The 17,507-nt window shown below is 41.4% G+C and overlaps 1 protein-coding gene across 1 annotated transcript; it reads left to right on the top strand.

Annotated features, from left to right (window-relative positions):
• The first annotated feature begins 6 nt into the window (after window positions 1-6).
• sertad4 (SERTA domain containing 4) lies at window positions 7-17,134 on the top strand. Its single transcript, XM_019266362.2, has 4 exons — window positions 7-82; window positions 12,909-13,081; window positions 13,949-14,067; window positions 14,427-17,134. The coding sequence occupies exons 2-4, from the start codon at window positions 12,928-12,930 to the stop codon at window positions 15,321-15,323; spliced, it is 1,170 nt and encodes a 389-aa protein (XP_019121907.1). The 5' UTR covers window positions 7-82; window positions 12,909-12,927; the 3' UTR covers window positions 15,324-17,134.
• Window positions 17,135-17,507: the final 373 nt, after the last annotated feature.

Below are 17,507 nucleotides of genomic sequence, written 5' to 3' on the forward strand. Positions count from 1 at the left end.
TTTCATCCACGCAGCTTGGATTTCAGTCGTTATCACAAAGCAAGTGTGGAGCCGAGGACGAGGTCAAAACAATTCAAGACAGGTAAGCCAACTCTCTGCTCAGCTATATGTTTCACCCTGTGAGTATTTTAGTTTGTTGGTAGTAAGTAAAAGTGTGTAATAACATTTTTGACACCTATTTTTAAAGCTCACTTAAAAAAATAATTAAAAAAAATGTGTGTGCTTTTGTCTGATGATGCAGTAATTAAAATCATTTTTTAAAAAAGTGTTCATATTGCCATTCAGTGAGGTTAGCCTGGGATGTAAACAATAAGTTATTGTTATTATTATTTTTTTTTTTGATTAAATATTTTTTTAGCGCTTATTTCAGAATTTTAATCACGCAAAGTCACCGATCACAACTTAAAAATCACAAGTATAAGACATTAATGTAGAAAATGTTTCAGGTAATTCTGTTGATTTTCCATCCAAAGTGGTTAATCCACTTGAACTGAACTGGATAAACATGTAGTAGCATAATTAGATGTGATCCTGCAGGATTAATGATAAACAGGGCAGTCAATAGCTCACTGGTATGACATGACAGAGACCCTGGTTTAACACATTATGCAGGCTGACATAACCAGCCACCCTCCTGGCATCCATCCAGCCTCACTTCATTATTTTGTGGGGACTGCTTCTTGGCTGCAAATCCTGAAGCGGCGGTTGCCTGTATTACTGCTGCCGCCTGAAAGGAAAGTGCTGGTGGTGGTGGTGGTGGTGGTGGTGGTGGTGGGGGTTTAGACGATTTAGCTGAATTCTGAGCTCCTGTTGTAATTCTCTCCTTGATGTCATTTCTGTGCTGCCGTAGACTTAGTGTCACAAGAATCCACACGCTCAGAGTGGACCATTAACACCCTGTTGGCCCCAGAGAGGATTAAAAGAAATTAAAACATTGCAAGTCCTGTGGTGTAAAGGCAATAAATATACACCATCTCCCCCCTGTCTCTTTTCTTTATCTGCTGTTTTGGTGAAAGAAAAGCTTCGAGCACAGTGGGTTGGTAATAGGGTTGGATGCGCTTCACCTCCACTCACTGCCAACAACATCCGGAGTCACTTGCCAGAAATTCCACCTTTGCTATTTGTTTCCCTTGGAGGGAAAAGTGTGTTATGTGGAATATAGTGAGGCACGCAACAGGGAGGAACATCCAGCTCAGATTAAACTAACAGACCAGAGAAGTGAGGCCATAACAAGAGGAAGCGCTCTGGCTTTTGCAAAGCATGGTGGACGGGTTCCTGGCGTCTAGCGTGGGCAAGTCCGATGCCAGATTCCTCCTCTTTGCCGCCTGCCAAAGTCCTCCACCCCGTCGTCTTTATCAAAAGCCCTCGCTGCGATTCCCCTCATCCAGTGTCGCGGCGCTATCAATCATATCTTGCTCTCAGCAGACTCTTCTGCTCATTAAGGATGTGAACCTGTAGGTAGCCTGCAGCCCCCCTAGCCATTCATCTCCCTCAGCAGGGCGCAGAGACTCACATCTGGAGCAGCATTTCAAAACATGGCTCTTAGCAGACGATGTAGTGCACGCTAAAGGAGATGCAATACATTTTTAAAGGCTGCCTTTCAGCAGACGTGGTGCCAAGCATAAAATTAACAGCACTTGAGGTGTGTTGTTCTGACACAGATGACACATAATGGTTTGTAATTTGACACAGAAAGCAGGTGTAGTAGGAAATATACATTACAGTAAAAAGGAAAGTTGAGATTTGAGTTGAGCTGAAAGACGGAAATGCTAATGGAACGTCATAGGCGATGATAGTTGGCAAGAAATGGACTGGCTTCACATCTCATTCCCTTTGTCCCTCTCTTTCTTCGCTCTGTTTTGTGCAAGCGGTCTCAGCCAAGACAAGTTGAGCTGCTTCAGTGTGTCTGTGTGTGTGTGTGTGAGGACAGCAGGGTGTAGCCCCAGACTTCTTTTTTCCCCTCAGGCACCGCTTCCCCATCATGAATAAGCCTTTGTGCTCTAGAAAGACCCACAACTAAGGTGGACAACTTGAGAGGGAGAAGGAGAACACATATTTGTTTGTGGAAAAATAGAGGAAGGTGTGACATGACATTTATTTATAGCTCAGACCTTATGACTTCACCGTCACCGCAAAAAAAAAAAACATGAATTTACAGCCTGATATCCTACCTCTGAAAACCATGCAGCACTAATGCGTAGTCCTTTATGAATTCAGAAGAGTGATTTATTTAGATGAGACAGAATTAATGCAACAAACGGTGGTTTAAAAAGTCTCACATTCCAGAAGCTAAAACTAATCACTCAATCAAGTTTCTTACTCCAGTATCAAATAACAGGGATTGGTATTATACTGCAATGTGACAAACAAGTGTTTTTTCTTGATGAACACATACCGATGCCCTTGTCCGTCTTTAATGTGCTGCATCCACCTCTGGGAGCGTGACAGTGACGTATACCCACAGACCCCTGGCCTGTTAACCCTCACCGCCACAACAAGCCGTCCCCAGATAATTCCTAATGCAGCGCCGTATACGGCGGCCCTGTCACAACACACGTGTCACCGCTCAGCGAGAAGAGTGCGGGGATGAAAATCCCTGAAGGCCCTGAACCCAGTTTAGTCACGCCACCGTGGCCAAGACGACCCTTCACCAACTGCAAGCTGCTCTCATCATTCCTGACAGGCTGCAAGCCGGCACAAACACAATCTAAGATGTTAGCAATGAAAAAAAGAAAGAGAGAAAATACCGACATAGCACATCGTGAGTGGAAGGAGTTATATTCAGCCAACATCCTATCCCTGAATAGTCTTAAATAATGAGACTTTTATATCGACAGATGGAGTGGAGCCTCGTCTGCGTCCACCATGTTGAATCACTGTGTTTCTACAGCAGCCCAGAAGGGACAAACCAAAAGCTGGCTCTACATAGGACCTGTTTTTCTTGAGTTTGACAGCCACTGTAGTTTCTCCTTCATGCTTGAAATGTTTCAAGTTGCAACCTGCAATTTCACCACTAGATGCCACTAAATTCTACACACTGGACCTTTAACTCATATAATAAAACAATAACATGACGTACATAAAGTTATTTCTATCTTTGTACTGGCCAAACTAAATGGAAAAGTCAGGCGGGCAAATGCTTCTATTTGATAAGAAAGAGTAAATATCATCAGCATAACATATGATGCCATGTGTATAGAGATTGGCAACATGGCAGAAAAAGACATGCATTCAAATGTATTCATTCCTAAATTGTATCATCATTTAAATTAAGTCCACCTTAAAATTCCCATATATTGATTGAAAACTTTAAAAAGTGAAAAGCCGCAAACAGAAAATCTAAACAATACACAAAATGTGATAGTTCTCACACTGTGGTACAAGTACCACTGGTGGTACGCTTATCTTGTTAAGTCCTTACATGCCCTGCAGTGCGTACATCACCTGTATCATATATATGTATCACATATATAAAAACCTACCTCCAGTTGGGCGTGACTGATCCACTTCCAGTCAGAGCTGTAAGTAGCTGTGTTGCAGCACATTGTTAGAACAATCTCATCAAATGTCTTCTTTATGAATAATAATGTTCCAGGCACTCTGGCTCAAATAAATATGTATATTAGCAGAGGTAAAAACATGGAAAGCAGTGAAAATAACCCAAGCTATCAAAACAAATTGGACCTTTATTAAGCCTGGAACATGTTTTGCCATCATGTGCATACATAACTGGATGTAACATACTGTGCGCACAAAGAGGCAAGTATTGTGTCACATTTATAACCAGCCCCCAGACCTGCAGCTGGTTTAGTCCCTTTCTTCTCACAGCGAAGGGAGCCAGGATGTGTAACACTAAACTAAATCAGGGTTTTACGTTAAGCACACTTTGTCTCTAATGCTACGCAAAATTCCTGCTGTGTATCAGGATCTGATGTCACAGACACACATCTGTAAAGGAGGAGACCTACTTGTAGACATTGATCCTGAATATTAAAGAGGTTCTCTCTGTGTGTGTGTGTGTTTGTGTGTGAGAGAGAGTCCAATAAAACATAGGTTTTGTGTTTTTGCATTGATTTTTTTGAACATGCCTCTGCAAACCATCTTCATGCTTTTTATGTATAATTTGCCCAGCGTGGCTGTTCTTAGTGACTGTGGTCCACTCTCCTAGCAGGAGGCTAATTACTTGCTATTTGAGTGTCTCAATTTTTGATTCATGGCGAACAGCTCGCTTGTTGTTGCTACTCTGAAGGAAAAGGATGTCATGACACCTATTATCTATTCTCTATCTGTTCTCTCGCGCGCTTATGCCAACACTTGCACACTCTCCACCCACACGCCAACAGGCATATTGATGGGATATATCATGTTCATATTCAGAGGAAGTGGGCTGCGTCTTGGCTCAGAGTTCTCAGTTACATTATGATGATCAACATCAGATGATCGTCATGGACTTTATTTGTCATCAGTCGGCTTTCTGATTGGTGTTTACCTGCAGATTTAATCTTATATCTGGATTGTATCTAAATTCACGTGTGTTGGTAACATCACATTATATATAGATTACAGCAGTAATAGAGTTAACTTTGACGATCAGAGTACGACTGATATTGGATTTTTCAGGCCAATTCTCCAACTGAGATTGAAAATGAGTAAAAAATGTGGATATTAATTTATTGGCTAATATTCTTCATGTAGAAAAATAAGCACACATTTCTTTTTTTTGGCAATGATTTTTGCAGATATTTTTATCAAACACTGACAAAGGCCAAATATTTTACAGTACACAACAGTAAACTTCACTGGGAACAGTAAACTTTACTGGGAAATAATTATAAATATTTACACATAGAAAAGCACAGATAGACCATAATGCATAGTTTGAGATGAGCCCAGGCATATTTTTCAGCATTCTAAAAAAATAACATAAAGAAATTCGAGTAATATCTGCAAGAGAACATACCTGCATGCTGTGAGCGTGGGAGGGTTTGCAGTGATGTACATTCAGAGCAATCTTTTCTGACCTTGCAGCACCTTTCAAAAGTTATTCTTTAATTCATTTAGAGTACAGCACAGTCAGGTACAGAATGTGTCCGTGCAGTAATGTAACAATGTTTTTGACTGCAAAGCATCACTAAAGATAGAAGTGAGACAGTAAAAGAGGAACAGAAGACAAAAAGTCAATGTAAATATTCAGATTTTTTTTAACGACCAAAATAAAAAGTCAAATACTTTATGAAACAGCTTTAATAAAAAATATATTAATGAAAGAAAAACATGTAGCAAAAAAACATCAAAGCAACATGTGACTGTTTAAAACATAAAGAGGACACAGAGATTTGTAGTTTTGTGCTTGTTAAACTTGAACAGGACATTTAATGAACTGTGAAATTGCCATCAGATAGCAGTTGCACTCTTTTAATTAGAGTCCGACCGATGCTGAATTATTGAAACCACTATTTAAAAAATAAAAACAACAATATATATCAGGCACTATTCATTTTTAAATGTGTTTTTTAAAGAATTGTGAACTTGATACGTAAGAGATGAACATCTTACAGTTTAGAAACTCTAAATGACCTCAGCAATATCTTTAACTTGGCCAGCATCTTTGTTACTTTGAGTTTCCTTCTATGTTATTTATATATTATTGTACCAAATATTTATGATTTTTATCTTGCACAATTACACCAATATTTCCCTTTTTATTTTAATCTTTCCAAGTAGATTTCAGTCACTGCTGGATGTATTTCAGGAGAGAAAGGAGGATCACGGTGATGCAACTGACCAGGTAGCATTATACTCAACAGGTACTCCACATGTGACAGATATCAATGGCCCTGTCCCTGTCGAATCAGATCACCATTTAGTCTCCGTGTGAACAGAGGCGGCAGGCATCAAACTAAAGAAGGAATGCAGGGGAGCAGGGAAGGCAGCAGCAGTACTCCAGTTTTCCCTCTTCCAGTGAGATTCAAAGTGCCTGCTGTGAGATCACAGAGCTCAGAGGAAGCTTGCTGTTGAAGCTCCTGTCAGGGCAACCACAGGCAGCTCTTTCAGGGCTACGCCCACTTATCCTCTCACTGTGGAGATGTATTGCACAGATTTCGTCCACCACACAAACTGTCACTGTAAACACACACACACACACACCTGCCTGTATCTGTACAGGGATAAGTACTGACATACACAAGGGCTGACAGTGACAAGAGCTGACATTGTCAAGAGTGACTTATGAAAAGGATTTTTCTCACTTTGTTCATATGCACATGGTTACTGCCAGCTCCCTCCCCAGGGCTCTATACATATGGAATAAATTTCAGTTGACTTCTCTGCCAAGCTGCAACCTCCGTTGGCCATTTCGTGTTAACTGTCTCACCAGTGAAAAGAGCTGTAAGGCGGCATGGCACATGGTTCAAAACGCACTGCACTGTTATGCATTAAAACCATGCCTTCACATTGTCATCAAGTCAAAGCTGACGCACATACATTACACATAAAAAAAAACCTCTTTAAACCTCTTTTGAAGTTCAAATGGCCTGAGAAACCATCCGATTCTCTGCAAAGATGGCTCGCATTAGTGCTGTGGGTTCCTTTAGCGAGTTGCATGTCGCAATCCAGAGCTGTTATCATCTTAATTTCATAATCGCAGTTCATTTGCAGATAATAATCAACTTTATATCTGCTACAAATCCTATCCTCGACCCTCCTTTTGTTTCCTTTACACACAAACAGTAACAATCATGACATAGCCAGTGGAGAAAAATGTTATTGGCAGAACATAAGAAAGGAAATTGCTGTCCAGTCATCTGAAAATGTTCCGGTTTAAACCAGATGATAAGTACATATTCTTACGAGCTGCTGCTAATTTTACTGCAACATAAAAGAGAAAAAGTGCTACATTTTTATAATAACTGTTGCTTCAACAGCAGACTTTCCCCTCAGACTGTAAACATAAACGCACATTCAGTGTGGGTATGCACATTCTTAGTCTTTATTTAATTTGTGTTCTTCATACACTGGGTGTGTGCTCATGTCGTTTGCGGTAATGGAATATGGCAGAACAAAATCTCACCAACACGCTCATGTCCTCCGCAGAATTCCCAGTTCCACAATTTATCTGCTTGATTCTGTGCAGTTGTTAAGTCATGACATATTGCATGCTTGTGTGTGCTGTGAAGACCCTCTCAGGCGGTCTGGGATCTGTTTTGATGTGAAAACCACAGACATGAACTCTTTTCGCTGCTATCTGTTCCCCTAAGGCTCGGAAACACTTGGTAAAAACCTGGCCAAAAGAACAGGGAGTAAACACGTAACACGCACACGCACACACACACACACACACACACACACACACTGATACAGTGTACACTCACACAAACACATGCTGGATCGATTAGCATTTTTGAGGCCGCAAAGAAAAGAAAGAGAGCACAAAGTTTATTAGAGGCATGTTTCATACTTCCCCAGAATCACTGAACAAATTAAATCTTCCCTTATTTTTGGCTGAAATGTCATTTCTTCTTTGAATGTTTTTTTTTGTTTATCTTGTATTAAATGTAGGCTGAAAGTAAGCGGAAACTTATTTTTCAGATAGATTTTTCACACAGGTGGAGGTTTGCAAAGCGGAGGGTCATATTTTACACATCTTAATAACATAAATGCCTGCGACCAGAGGCAGCACTGCGTTCATCATAAAACCTGCTGTGGATATTGTGAAGCAATTGTGGCTACAAAATGTGAAAACAAGTTGGTGCTGGTGGGGATACAGTCCTTACATCTAAGACATGCACCAGGGGGGATGCATGTGCATAAAATTGGCTACGCTTTGAAAGGAAAACATGAAAACTGTAAACAGCTAGATTTATTTTATGTGTTGCAGATCACACTTTTTACCAATAAATCAGCCAGGCCAGTACATGGACCAATGTTAGCTTATTGCTAAAGCTGATATATTTGTATCTGTGTATATGCTATATGTTATATCTATGATGCCAAATTAGGTCATATTAACATTATTTTGTTCAATGTCAGTATCGGCTTCAAAAATCCTCTGTTGGTCGTGGTACACTTTTCACAATAACATGCTTATGTTGTCTACTAATGACAAATAGACATGAGATTGAATTAAATTATATTCAAACATACAATGAATGATACAAAAATACAAAAAAATGACCATTTGTTTAACCCCACCCTGTAATTACTGTTGCTATGCCTGTCAAGTTCAATGACAGTGCCTGAGTGACGTCACCCGTAGGTTGTATGTTGGATGTACTGCTAATCTAAATATCGGCAAAGACGTGCGTCATTGGCGGAACCGAAACGGTCCAAATGACGGCTGGTCAGTCAAGCAGTCACGCTGTTAAGTAACTTTAAGACTTAATATCATTTTAATGGGTAAGTAAAAAAAAAGAATTTGTCATGAACAGTGAAATTAACTATAGTGACCAAAACCATTTTCTGTACCAGGTTGTAAACATGTTTATTTCTGCTGTGAAGTTGGATGCTTTAATACGGCCACTTATGGAGATTGACTCACTTCTGCAACCTGTCTCAAGCAGCCGCTCGAGGAATTACAGTTTTTAGCTTTACCGCATTGGCTTCATTTCCCAACACCGGAGGCTGCCACTTGGTCATGGTTAAATTCTCACACTGCAAGGTGCAGTTAGCAAAGATGAAGGTTGTAGATTTAACATTATCATTAATATTGGAAACGCAAGGTCCCTGAGTCAGCAATAGACAAAAGCAGGCCTCTCTTTTTTAGATAGTGGCGTGAAATATAAAAATAATAATGAAATATGATGAATATATTAAATATATATTAAATCTGAAGATAATATAAAAATCTGCTATCTTATAAGCTGACCACTGTGGCTGTCAAGTGTCAAAAACTGCAGTTCCTCAAGGCTGACTACAGAATGCGTTAATCTCCATGTTCACAGCCTGGTACAAAAAACGCTTTGGTCTCGATAGCTAATTTCCTCTTTATGACAACTGTACTGCAGCTGAATTTATTTATTTTTTATTATATTTAGGCTTAAAGTTGCATTATTAAGAGCATGGCCTCTTTGATTGACAGGTGTGTTGTTTGAACTCCACCCAACCGATGCCCATTTTTGGATTAGCTGGGAGCTGGCAGAGATATTTTATACTCTCTATGAAGATGACACATTTAATTTTAACAATGTGTGGGTAACACAGCATTTAAGGCACGTGCCACCTTCAGTTTAGTTGAGGAAAGCTAAAATGGAGATCCTTTTAAGTTTGTCTCTGTTGTTGTTGCTCAGAGCTTTTTCCAGTGCCACGTTTTTCTCCACATCTGCCAGAGATGAGTTTCATCCAGAGGTCACTGCTGCACACCTGTTTCTTTAGATTTCCTCTTGAAATGAGGACGGAGTTGTGTGGGTGCTCCTCTATGCGCTGATGTTTCTATGCAGATGTTATTACTTAAACAATACCAGAACCTGAATCTACAATAGGAAACCAAAGACACCGGTTATTATTAGACTGTAAATGTCAAAGATGGCCTTGTTTGAGAAAGACAAACACCCACACAATATGTGTGGAAATCCTGAATCTGACATTAGTACCTCAGCTGACTGTCGTTGGCCTTAGCTGACTTTCCTTCCAAAATATTTAAGGACACTACAAGCTGTGCATGTCTGAGTGTGTGCGCCTGTCTATCTCAGCACTGGAGGGAGGGAGTCAATCACAGCAGCAGAAATCATCCCTGCGGGCGATCTGTCTCCACTCATGACAAGGCTCCTAAGGCACTTATCTTTCCCTTCTCTGACTCATTCCATCCATCCATCCCTCAGCCCTCGCTCCACCTCTCCCCATTCTCTCTTTCCATTCTCCATCATTCTCTGTCTCCCTCCCACAGTTTGTCTCGTGCCCCGGCACTGCAATTAACTTCTCATCATCAAAGGGTGTAATGAAAAAGAAGGCGAGATAGAGAGTCAGACAGAGGTAGAGAAGCTGTGAGAGAGGGAAGATAAGAGGGATGAAGCCGGAGGAGAACGAACAGAGGCGAAGGGGCGTCTCGCGCGTACACTCGCACATACGTGCACACACTTGCACACGCTCGCAGGTTTCTTTCTTTTCTTTTTTTTTTCGCCCTCGCTCAAACACACAATCTGTTAAACACAATCACACACACGCAGCCAGCGCTTGCTTTCAATCACTCTCACATTCCTGCGAGATGCAGACAGAAACAGAGAAAGGGAGAAATAGAGGTATGATATACCCCCAGGAGATTTTTTTCTCTCCGCGTTCCTTGTTTTTATTCCTCAACCCTCCATTTCTCCTTTCTCCTTTCACAGACACACACACTTCTTCACACTGTCACTCCCCCCTCCTCCTCCTCCTCCTTTTCTTTGAAGAACAAGAAGTATTGCTGTACATGTAGGGAAGCTGCTCGGTCCATATTCTCATTGTTTTTTTGTTTTTTTTTTGTTTCTTCTTATCCCCCCCCCCCAGTTCAGAGAGCTGTCAACTGTGACCGCTGTTGAAAGGATGTCAGCGAGAAACATAGGGGGGAGAGAGACACAGAGAGAGAGAAAGTGGTGGGGGTGAGAGAGGCGGTAAAGGAGGGAGGGGTGGATGTTTAGATGGAGGTCCCTACAGAGGGCAGAGGGAGTGATGGCGTGCTTGTTTCTTTATGCCCGAGCAAACGTAGCAACAACAGCAGTGAGGCGAGGTGATGGAGAGGAAAACAGCTCAGAGGGGACATGAGAGGGGCCAAAGCTGCTAATTAACCATGGCACTAGCACTCGATAACAGTGACATAATTGGCCCTAGTTGGTGGTCCTTGGCGAGGGGGACGCCTCAGCAGTGGAATCTAGCTCACACAAATGTGGTTTGATTCTGACAACGCGTTATGAAATGTGAATAATCCATAATGCAACACGATGGATTGTGACCAAAACTGGAATAGCTGAGTTGCAGGCTGCAGAGAGAAGAAAATCTAATGTCTTTCAGCAGGATCCTCCCTACAGTCCTTCCAGACGCATAAACATCAGAATTTGTTGGTGAATCGTGAAAGTAAGCTGCACAGTAACTTGTCTCCCTCCCAATTCTTAATTTTGTGCTATTTTTCTACAACTTCATAACCCCTCTGCCCCCCCAAAAATCTCCTTTTGTGAAATTAATTTAGCTGGCTACATACTCAACCTGCAAACTACATCGTGTAAGGAAACTCAAACATAGTAGTAATCTGATCAGGTAGGTACGGGTGAGTACTGTATGCCTGACAAGGTGCTGAGCAAGGTAAGAGCCCCCACTTAGAAGTTCTTGTGCGTATAGACGCAAGCTTGGCTATGTCTAGTTGTCCTGCCATGTAACGTAATGTATGGCAATGCAACCACTCTTAGTCCGTCCTCTGGGAAGTTTGTCCCAACAAGACAGGTCCAGCAGTAACAGGGACTTGCAAAACCCTCCACTATCATAGTGGTGTCAATTCACAGGGGGATCTTGTTCATGAGTGAGGATAAAATGGAGCATAAAATTGGATTGATGCAGTACTTGCAGCATTGCAGGCATTGGTCTGAACTGTTGCAGTCGACTGTTGATATTAAAGCATGCCCATTGTACCCTTAAAACATATGAAATGTAATGTTTCTCTATGTAATCCATTACTCCCTGGGGCTGGCTAGATGTGTTTTGGTAAGCGCAGCACTGCCTCAGGTGATGTTTCACTGGCTTTAGGTGTGTCTGATTAGTCAGTTAAAAGCAAACACTAGAAAAACAGCACACAGAAATAAAACTGTTCATCCAAGCAAAGCAGGGAGCTTATTGAAGCGGACATTTTAATCAGCTACCCAACAGGGGTGAGGTTGAGATGGTGTCGCCTCAGTTTGATCTGTCAAGATGGGTTGTGGGCGATGATATCTGTTCATGTGGGCAGGAAGAGGAGGGGCAGGAGAAGCTTTGAGGAGGAAAGGTGGCGACAAAGAGGTCCGAAACAGCTGGCTTTGCATTCTGCATGAAGGGGAGGAATCAACAGCAAACCAAATGACAGCCATTCACTGTGATCAAAAGGACGATACAGTTTCTCCCCTCGGATTCAAAGAATCACAGACAGACTCTCAGGACGCTCAGTGTCTTCACAGTAGGGCTCTGTTTTCAGATTGAAAAAAAGCTCAGTTGGCAGACTAATACTACTCGCTGCCAAGCAATGTGCTGGCCTCATGTTTCTTCTTATCTGTATCACTTTCAGTTAACATAAGGTGACATGGCTTCATATTATTATTTGTATTATGTGGAAACTGACAAAAATTGACATGAATAAACTCAAATACAGGATGTGCTTTGCCTGTTTGATAGTCAGTTCATTTGCCTTTGTGCACCAGACCCATTGGCACCGTGCACATCTTCTTTGCTTTCTAGATTATTGTGGTGTTGACACAGCTTCCCAGTGTGATTCCAGTGCGCGGGATCCATCTCTCTGAACAAATTGGTGTCAAACATCTCGCTAGACTCTTCTATCAACTAATCAATAGATAATTCATGGTGTGAGTGGGTGTCATCTCTCCATCTGTGTCCCACTTGTTTCAGTACCACGCATATCACAGAGTCGCCAGCCATCTGTCAATTTCTTAGTGCTCACCATTATTGTCATTCAGATTTGTCATGCCGCTTGCAGGTTACTCCTCCACACCGACGTGTTTGCCAGTATCATAGAGAAACATCTTGTTAACATTTTCCACATCATCAGGAAAGCATATGCAGAATACTCAACAGATTTATGGAGATAACGTGTCCGTAAATAATTTGCAAGCTGGTATCGAGATAGGGAGTATTATTTTACAAAATATTAAGAGATCACCTCGGTTTATCATTATTTTACAGATTTCATTTATCTACTGTTTGACTAGCTTTGTTGCTTATTTGTTCCAATCTGCATTTTCCAGACAGGAATCCGAGAGAGAGATGACCCTAGTTTTGTCCATGAATCCTTTCCTGGACCCAGAGGGAGACCCTCCACTCTCCACATACCAGCCCATATGGGAATCGGAGCGTTGCACTAAGACCTGCCTATCGAACCCTGCCCCACCACGCAACTCTGAAGAACAATTTACGCAAGGTACGAACACGAAGCACAGATGTTTGTCAATTCATTCATTGATTTCAGCTTGATTTCATCTGGTCCACAGAGTTATTTGAAATGTTTTTTCACCACATGCGCAGTTTTGAGATCTGTCCAAACCATCTGTCATGGTCCTTCCTGTCATTCCCTTTACTTTTCTAAGCTACATGCACTCCATCAGTCAAAATGATTTGTGTGTATTTAAACATGCTGTGCTACTATGGCAGATGCTAATGATGTGTAGATCAATCAACTAATCAACATGGTAGCAGGTCAGCAGTAAGTGCTCCTGCTTTCATTTCAGTTAATTTCTTTTGTATGAATTATGACGATGTTGACAGTTGAACAGTCATTATAGCTTTAAATGAGTTACCATAGAAACTTGTTCTCTCAGAATAGCCTGCTGCCGATTAGAGTACTTACTATGAGGCTCAGGTTCAGCTCAGACTGAACCTGGCTGTCTGTTAACTGGTTAGATCTGATCTTAAATGTATCCATAAGTAAAAAGATGTTCTGCTCTTTTTATTGATGCATCAGAATATTTTGTAGGTTCTGCATTCATGTTGTTTTTACAGCATTTTCACATACAGTATGTCATTACAGTGCATTTAAATAATGTATTATAAAGTATAAAATCCACATTGATGAACATGAAATAATCCTAATAATACAGATAGCTGTTACATAAGAAGAAACATGACTCCAAATACGGGTTTTCACTTATAATTCATTGTGCTATGCCTCAGAATAAAAAAACATTTTTGTATTTGTAGATCATAAAAACATATAATAATGTTTACTTTCTCTCATGTCCAAGATTTGGAGACATTGCAGTTGGTTCATGGTATTATTTTCTGTTTGCAGAAACCCACTGCAGGCGTGTTCCTGATCACGTCTCGGTATCAAGGATTGCATACTTCAAGAGGAAGTTTGTTGACGATGACGATGAGCCTCCCTTCAGTTTCAGGACATACTGCCAGACTGTAAGTATTGACACACTCAAATGATCATATTCAGAGCACACAGTGTATCAAGACTACATCCAATTCACTCTACGGTTGGGTGATTGGACAAATAAATTGGCTCTCGGCAATTGGCCATTGAGTCCATTTTCAGTTGGGTTTTTCTTGGGTGATTTCTTTAATTTTGTTTTACTAATTTAATTGTCTGTCTGTGAAGTTAACAAGAAAATTAAGCTAGTCTTAATCTAGTCTTGACACCCAATCCTAATACAGTCTTAAACTGCAATTATTTTATGTTATTCATTGTCTTGAAGTAATTTGAACAATGGTACAAAGACTGTCACTGTGTCCAAAATCACTATTGAATCAATATCCTTCAGGTTGCGCCAGTACTGGAGGAGCGTGCCCATGTTCTGCGCCTCTCCCTAGAGAAGATGCGATTCATCGATGATCCTGAGGCCTTCCTCCGACGCTCTGTCCTTGTTAACAATCTCCTTCGGCGCCTGCGAACTGAGATCCTGCTCCAGAGTACTGACTGGTGCTTCCCACCAAACCCAGCATTTACGACCGGCCCCTGCGTCCCGCCACCCAGCACTAATCCCCCTCACCAGGCACTCCACGGAACAGTACCCACCCGGATCTGCTTAGCACCCCAAGCCGGACCACCCTTCCGAAAGCGTTTCCGGATGGTCCGTGGAGGACAGGGGGATCTACGCCCTGACTGTGCCCAGACATGCTGCTGCATTTATGCAGCGGCAGCTGCTGCAGGACACTACCTCCACCTTCCGTTCTCCATGTATGATGCAGCACTCTCTACCTGTCCGTCCACACCGCACTCCTCCTCTTTTTTTCAGCTAGCTAACCACAGTAAGTTAGGGCTGACGGTGGCCGTCGAAGAGCATGATGACGAGGATGAAGATGCTGAGGAAGAGGAGGAAAATGACGAAGAAGAAGAAGAGAGAGAAGAGGAGGAGGAAGAAGAAGAAGATGAAAGAAGACAAGCTGGTCCTTCCCTTGATGTTGTTAAGGACAAGTCAAGCCAGAAAAGTAGGACTAGGACCTTGCTGGGTCATGTACGCACAAGGACAGAAGAAGACAGCTGCATGACAGATAGGGTAGAAGAGGAGGAGGAGGGGGAGGAAGAGGATGAGGAGGAAGAGGAAGAGGAGGAGGAGGAAGAGGAGCAGGTTGTGAGACCTTGTCAATGGGACTCTACCACCACAGAAAGGGAGCTGCACAAGGTCAGCTTTTGGCACCGCAGGGCTCATAGACAATAGAAATCATTTACATCTGTTAGAACAAAAATGTAATGATGACGATAACTGTCATCAGTTGAAGATTATTTCTCCTCATAGCAGATGAAGGTGAGAGTTACGTACACTATTGTAATGCCAAGTCAGCTTTATTTTAATGGTTTAATATACTCCAGGGTGGCACACAAGACAAACACCATTCAACTGTATTGCTAGCGTTAAGGTCAGATAAAAAAAAGGAAAAAATAAGACAGATCTTGGCCACTGTTGGCACTGGAAAAACAGTTTTAAAGGGTAAGGTCACATATGGTGGGATCTTAAATCCCAAAGGTGAAGTGAAGCTTGCTATTGCACTGTCTCCAAGACCATTTTCAAGCCCCACAGCACAAAACTAAAGGTCTCAAGTAGGGCTTTATATTGGTGCAATGGTCTCGTTTCAGGACCCTAAACAAACTTATGAAATGAAGGGTTGTGGATTTGGGAGTGTGTGCTTTTGTGCGTATATGTGTGTGTGTGTGTGTGTTTGCAAGATATGATGTAGCATTTTCAAACTTGATTTTAAGCTGTTCTTTTTATTAAACGTGGGTTACATGTGATTACGTGTGCCCTGTTGATTTTGACGCTGTCTCAGGCAATGGCGAGCGACGGTGCTGGCAGTGGCGGCACAATGTGTATTCTTCAAATTATTATTTTGAGAGACAACAATCATAAACATTGGAAATGTTAAATCACAATTTCAAGTGCCTTAGTGTTTTTATAGATAAATGTATATTGTGTGTTAATGTAATTGTTCTTGTTACTAAGTAGATATCTTGCATTCCAAGTGACTGCGTTTGACTAAAACAGGACACAGGCATGTAGTTAAATGCAGGGATTCTTTCAAATGTCTGAAATTTCAAAGTTCCACATTCAAAATGCATGTTTTCTAGTGCTACCTGTTTTGACAGTGCCCAAACTTTCAAGGACAGTTGCTAAAGCCTTGAAAAGCTGTGTTTTCAAAACCTCATTTACATGAATTCGATATAACCAGAAAAGGTTTGTTATGGTTTGGTTGGTCTGTCCATTGATGACGTTAAAAAAAAAAGGGATGCCACACTTGAGACTAACAACAAAGTCTGTGCAGCATTATAAAATAGTTTGAATCATAATGCTGACTAGCAAAACAGTCTCTTTCCCCAGCTTATTCATAGATCTAAATGTGTAGCAGACATAACAGGACAGGACAGACGGATACAATGAAATTTAGTGTGTTTTGTGTGTATGTGTGTGTGTGTGTAAAAAGAAAAGCTCCGGTTTATTTTCAGTCAGCTCTTTTTGGAAGTTAAAGGAACAGTTTTTGCAGTTTTTACACTTTTAAAGAAATATACTTATTTGCTTTCTTGCCAAGGGTTAGATGAGAAGCTTGATAAAAAAAAAATCACCTTTAAAGCCAATTAACACGTTATATCTCTGTGGTATCTTCCTGGTGTCTCTGCTCATTGCTCGGCAACTCGGAAGTTTCTGTGCGCAGCCAAGAACTAGTAAATCCACAACGTGTCATTTCAACACTTTAGGTGTTGAATGGATTAATTAGTCAATTTCAGAGCTTTAGAGGTTTTAGAAGGCACTTTATTTTTTACCTTTGGACAGAGCCTTTAGTTCCCCCTGTTTCCAACCTCAGTGGCTGTGAAATGAAGCCAATGCGGAAGTGCCAGAAACTGCAATTCCTCAAACGGCCTCTTGAGGATGGCTGCAGGAGTGAGTCAATCTCCATAAGCGCCCATACTAAAATGTCCAACTTCACAGCAGAAATAAGCATGTTTACATCCTGGTACAAAAAACAGTTTTGTTTTTATTTAACTTACCACTTCAAGGCTTAAAGTTATGCATAATTAACAGCGTGGCTGCTTTGATAAACAGTTGGGTGCCATTATAGGTGGCTTGTTTGACCAGGTGTCCTTCGACCCACCTCAGGTCCACGTTTTTGCTGATTTTTAGACTAGCCAAGAGGTCGAAGAAGCAGGACTGACACACATTCTGAACTCTTCAGAAACCTACAGGTGACGTCAAGCATACGCTGTGCTAAGCTAAACAGACCGGCTGCTGGCAGTAGTGTTCTAAAAACTGTACAGACATGACAGTGATATCGATATCTTATTATCTAACTCAACACGAAGTCAAAATGTCCAGCTATTTCTTTACCTATCCCAGTTTGACCTGCTTCTATTG

The sequence above is a fragment of the Larimichthys crocea genome, chromosome XXIV (assembly GCF_000972845.2).
Source record: "Larimichthys crocea isolate SSNF chromosome XXIV, L_crocea_2.0, whole genome shotgun sequence".
Classification (NCBI taxonomy): domain Eukaryota; kingdom Metazoa; phylum Chordata; class Actinopteri; family Sciaenidae; genus Larimichthys; species Larimichthys crocea.

What these genes read in the sequence shown, in the direction of transcription:
- sertad4 (XM_019266362.2), top strand. Translation starts at nt 12,928, where the DNA reads ATGACCCTAGTTTTGTCCATGAATCCTTTCCTGGACCCAGAGGGAGAC. An exon ending in TGAAGAACAATTTACGCAAG is followed by an intron (nt 13,082 to 13,948) that starts GTACGAACACGA and finishes TTCTGTTTGCAG; the next exon opens with AAACCCACTGCAGGCGTGTT. An exon ending in TCAGGACATACTGCCAGACT is followed by an intron (nt 14,068 to 14,426) that starts GTAAGTATTGAC and finishes AATATCCTTCAG; the next exon opens with GTTGCGCCAGTACTGGAGGA.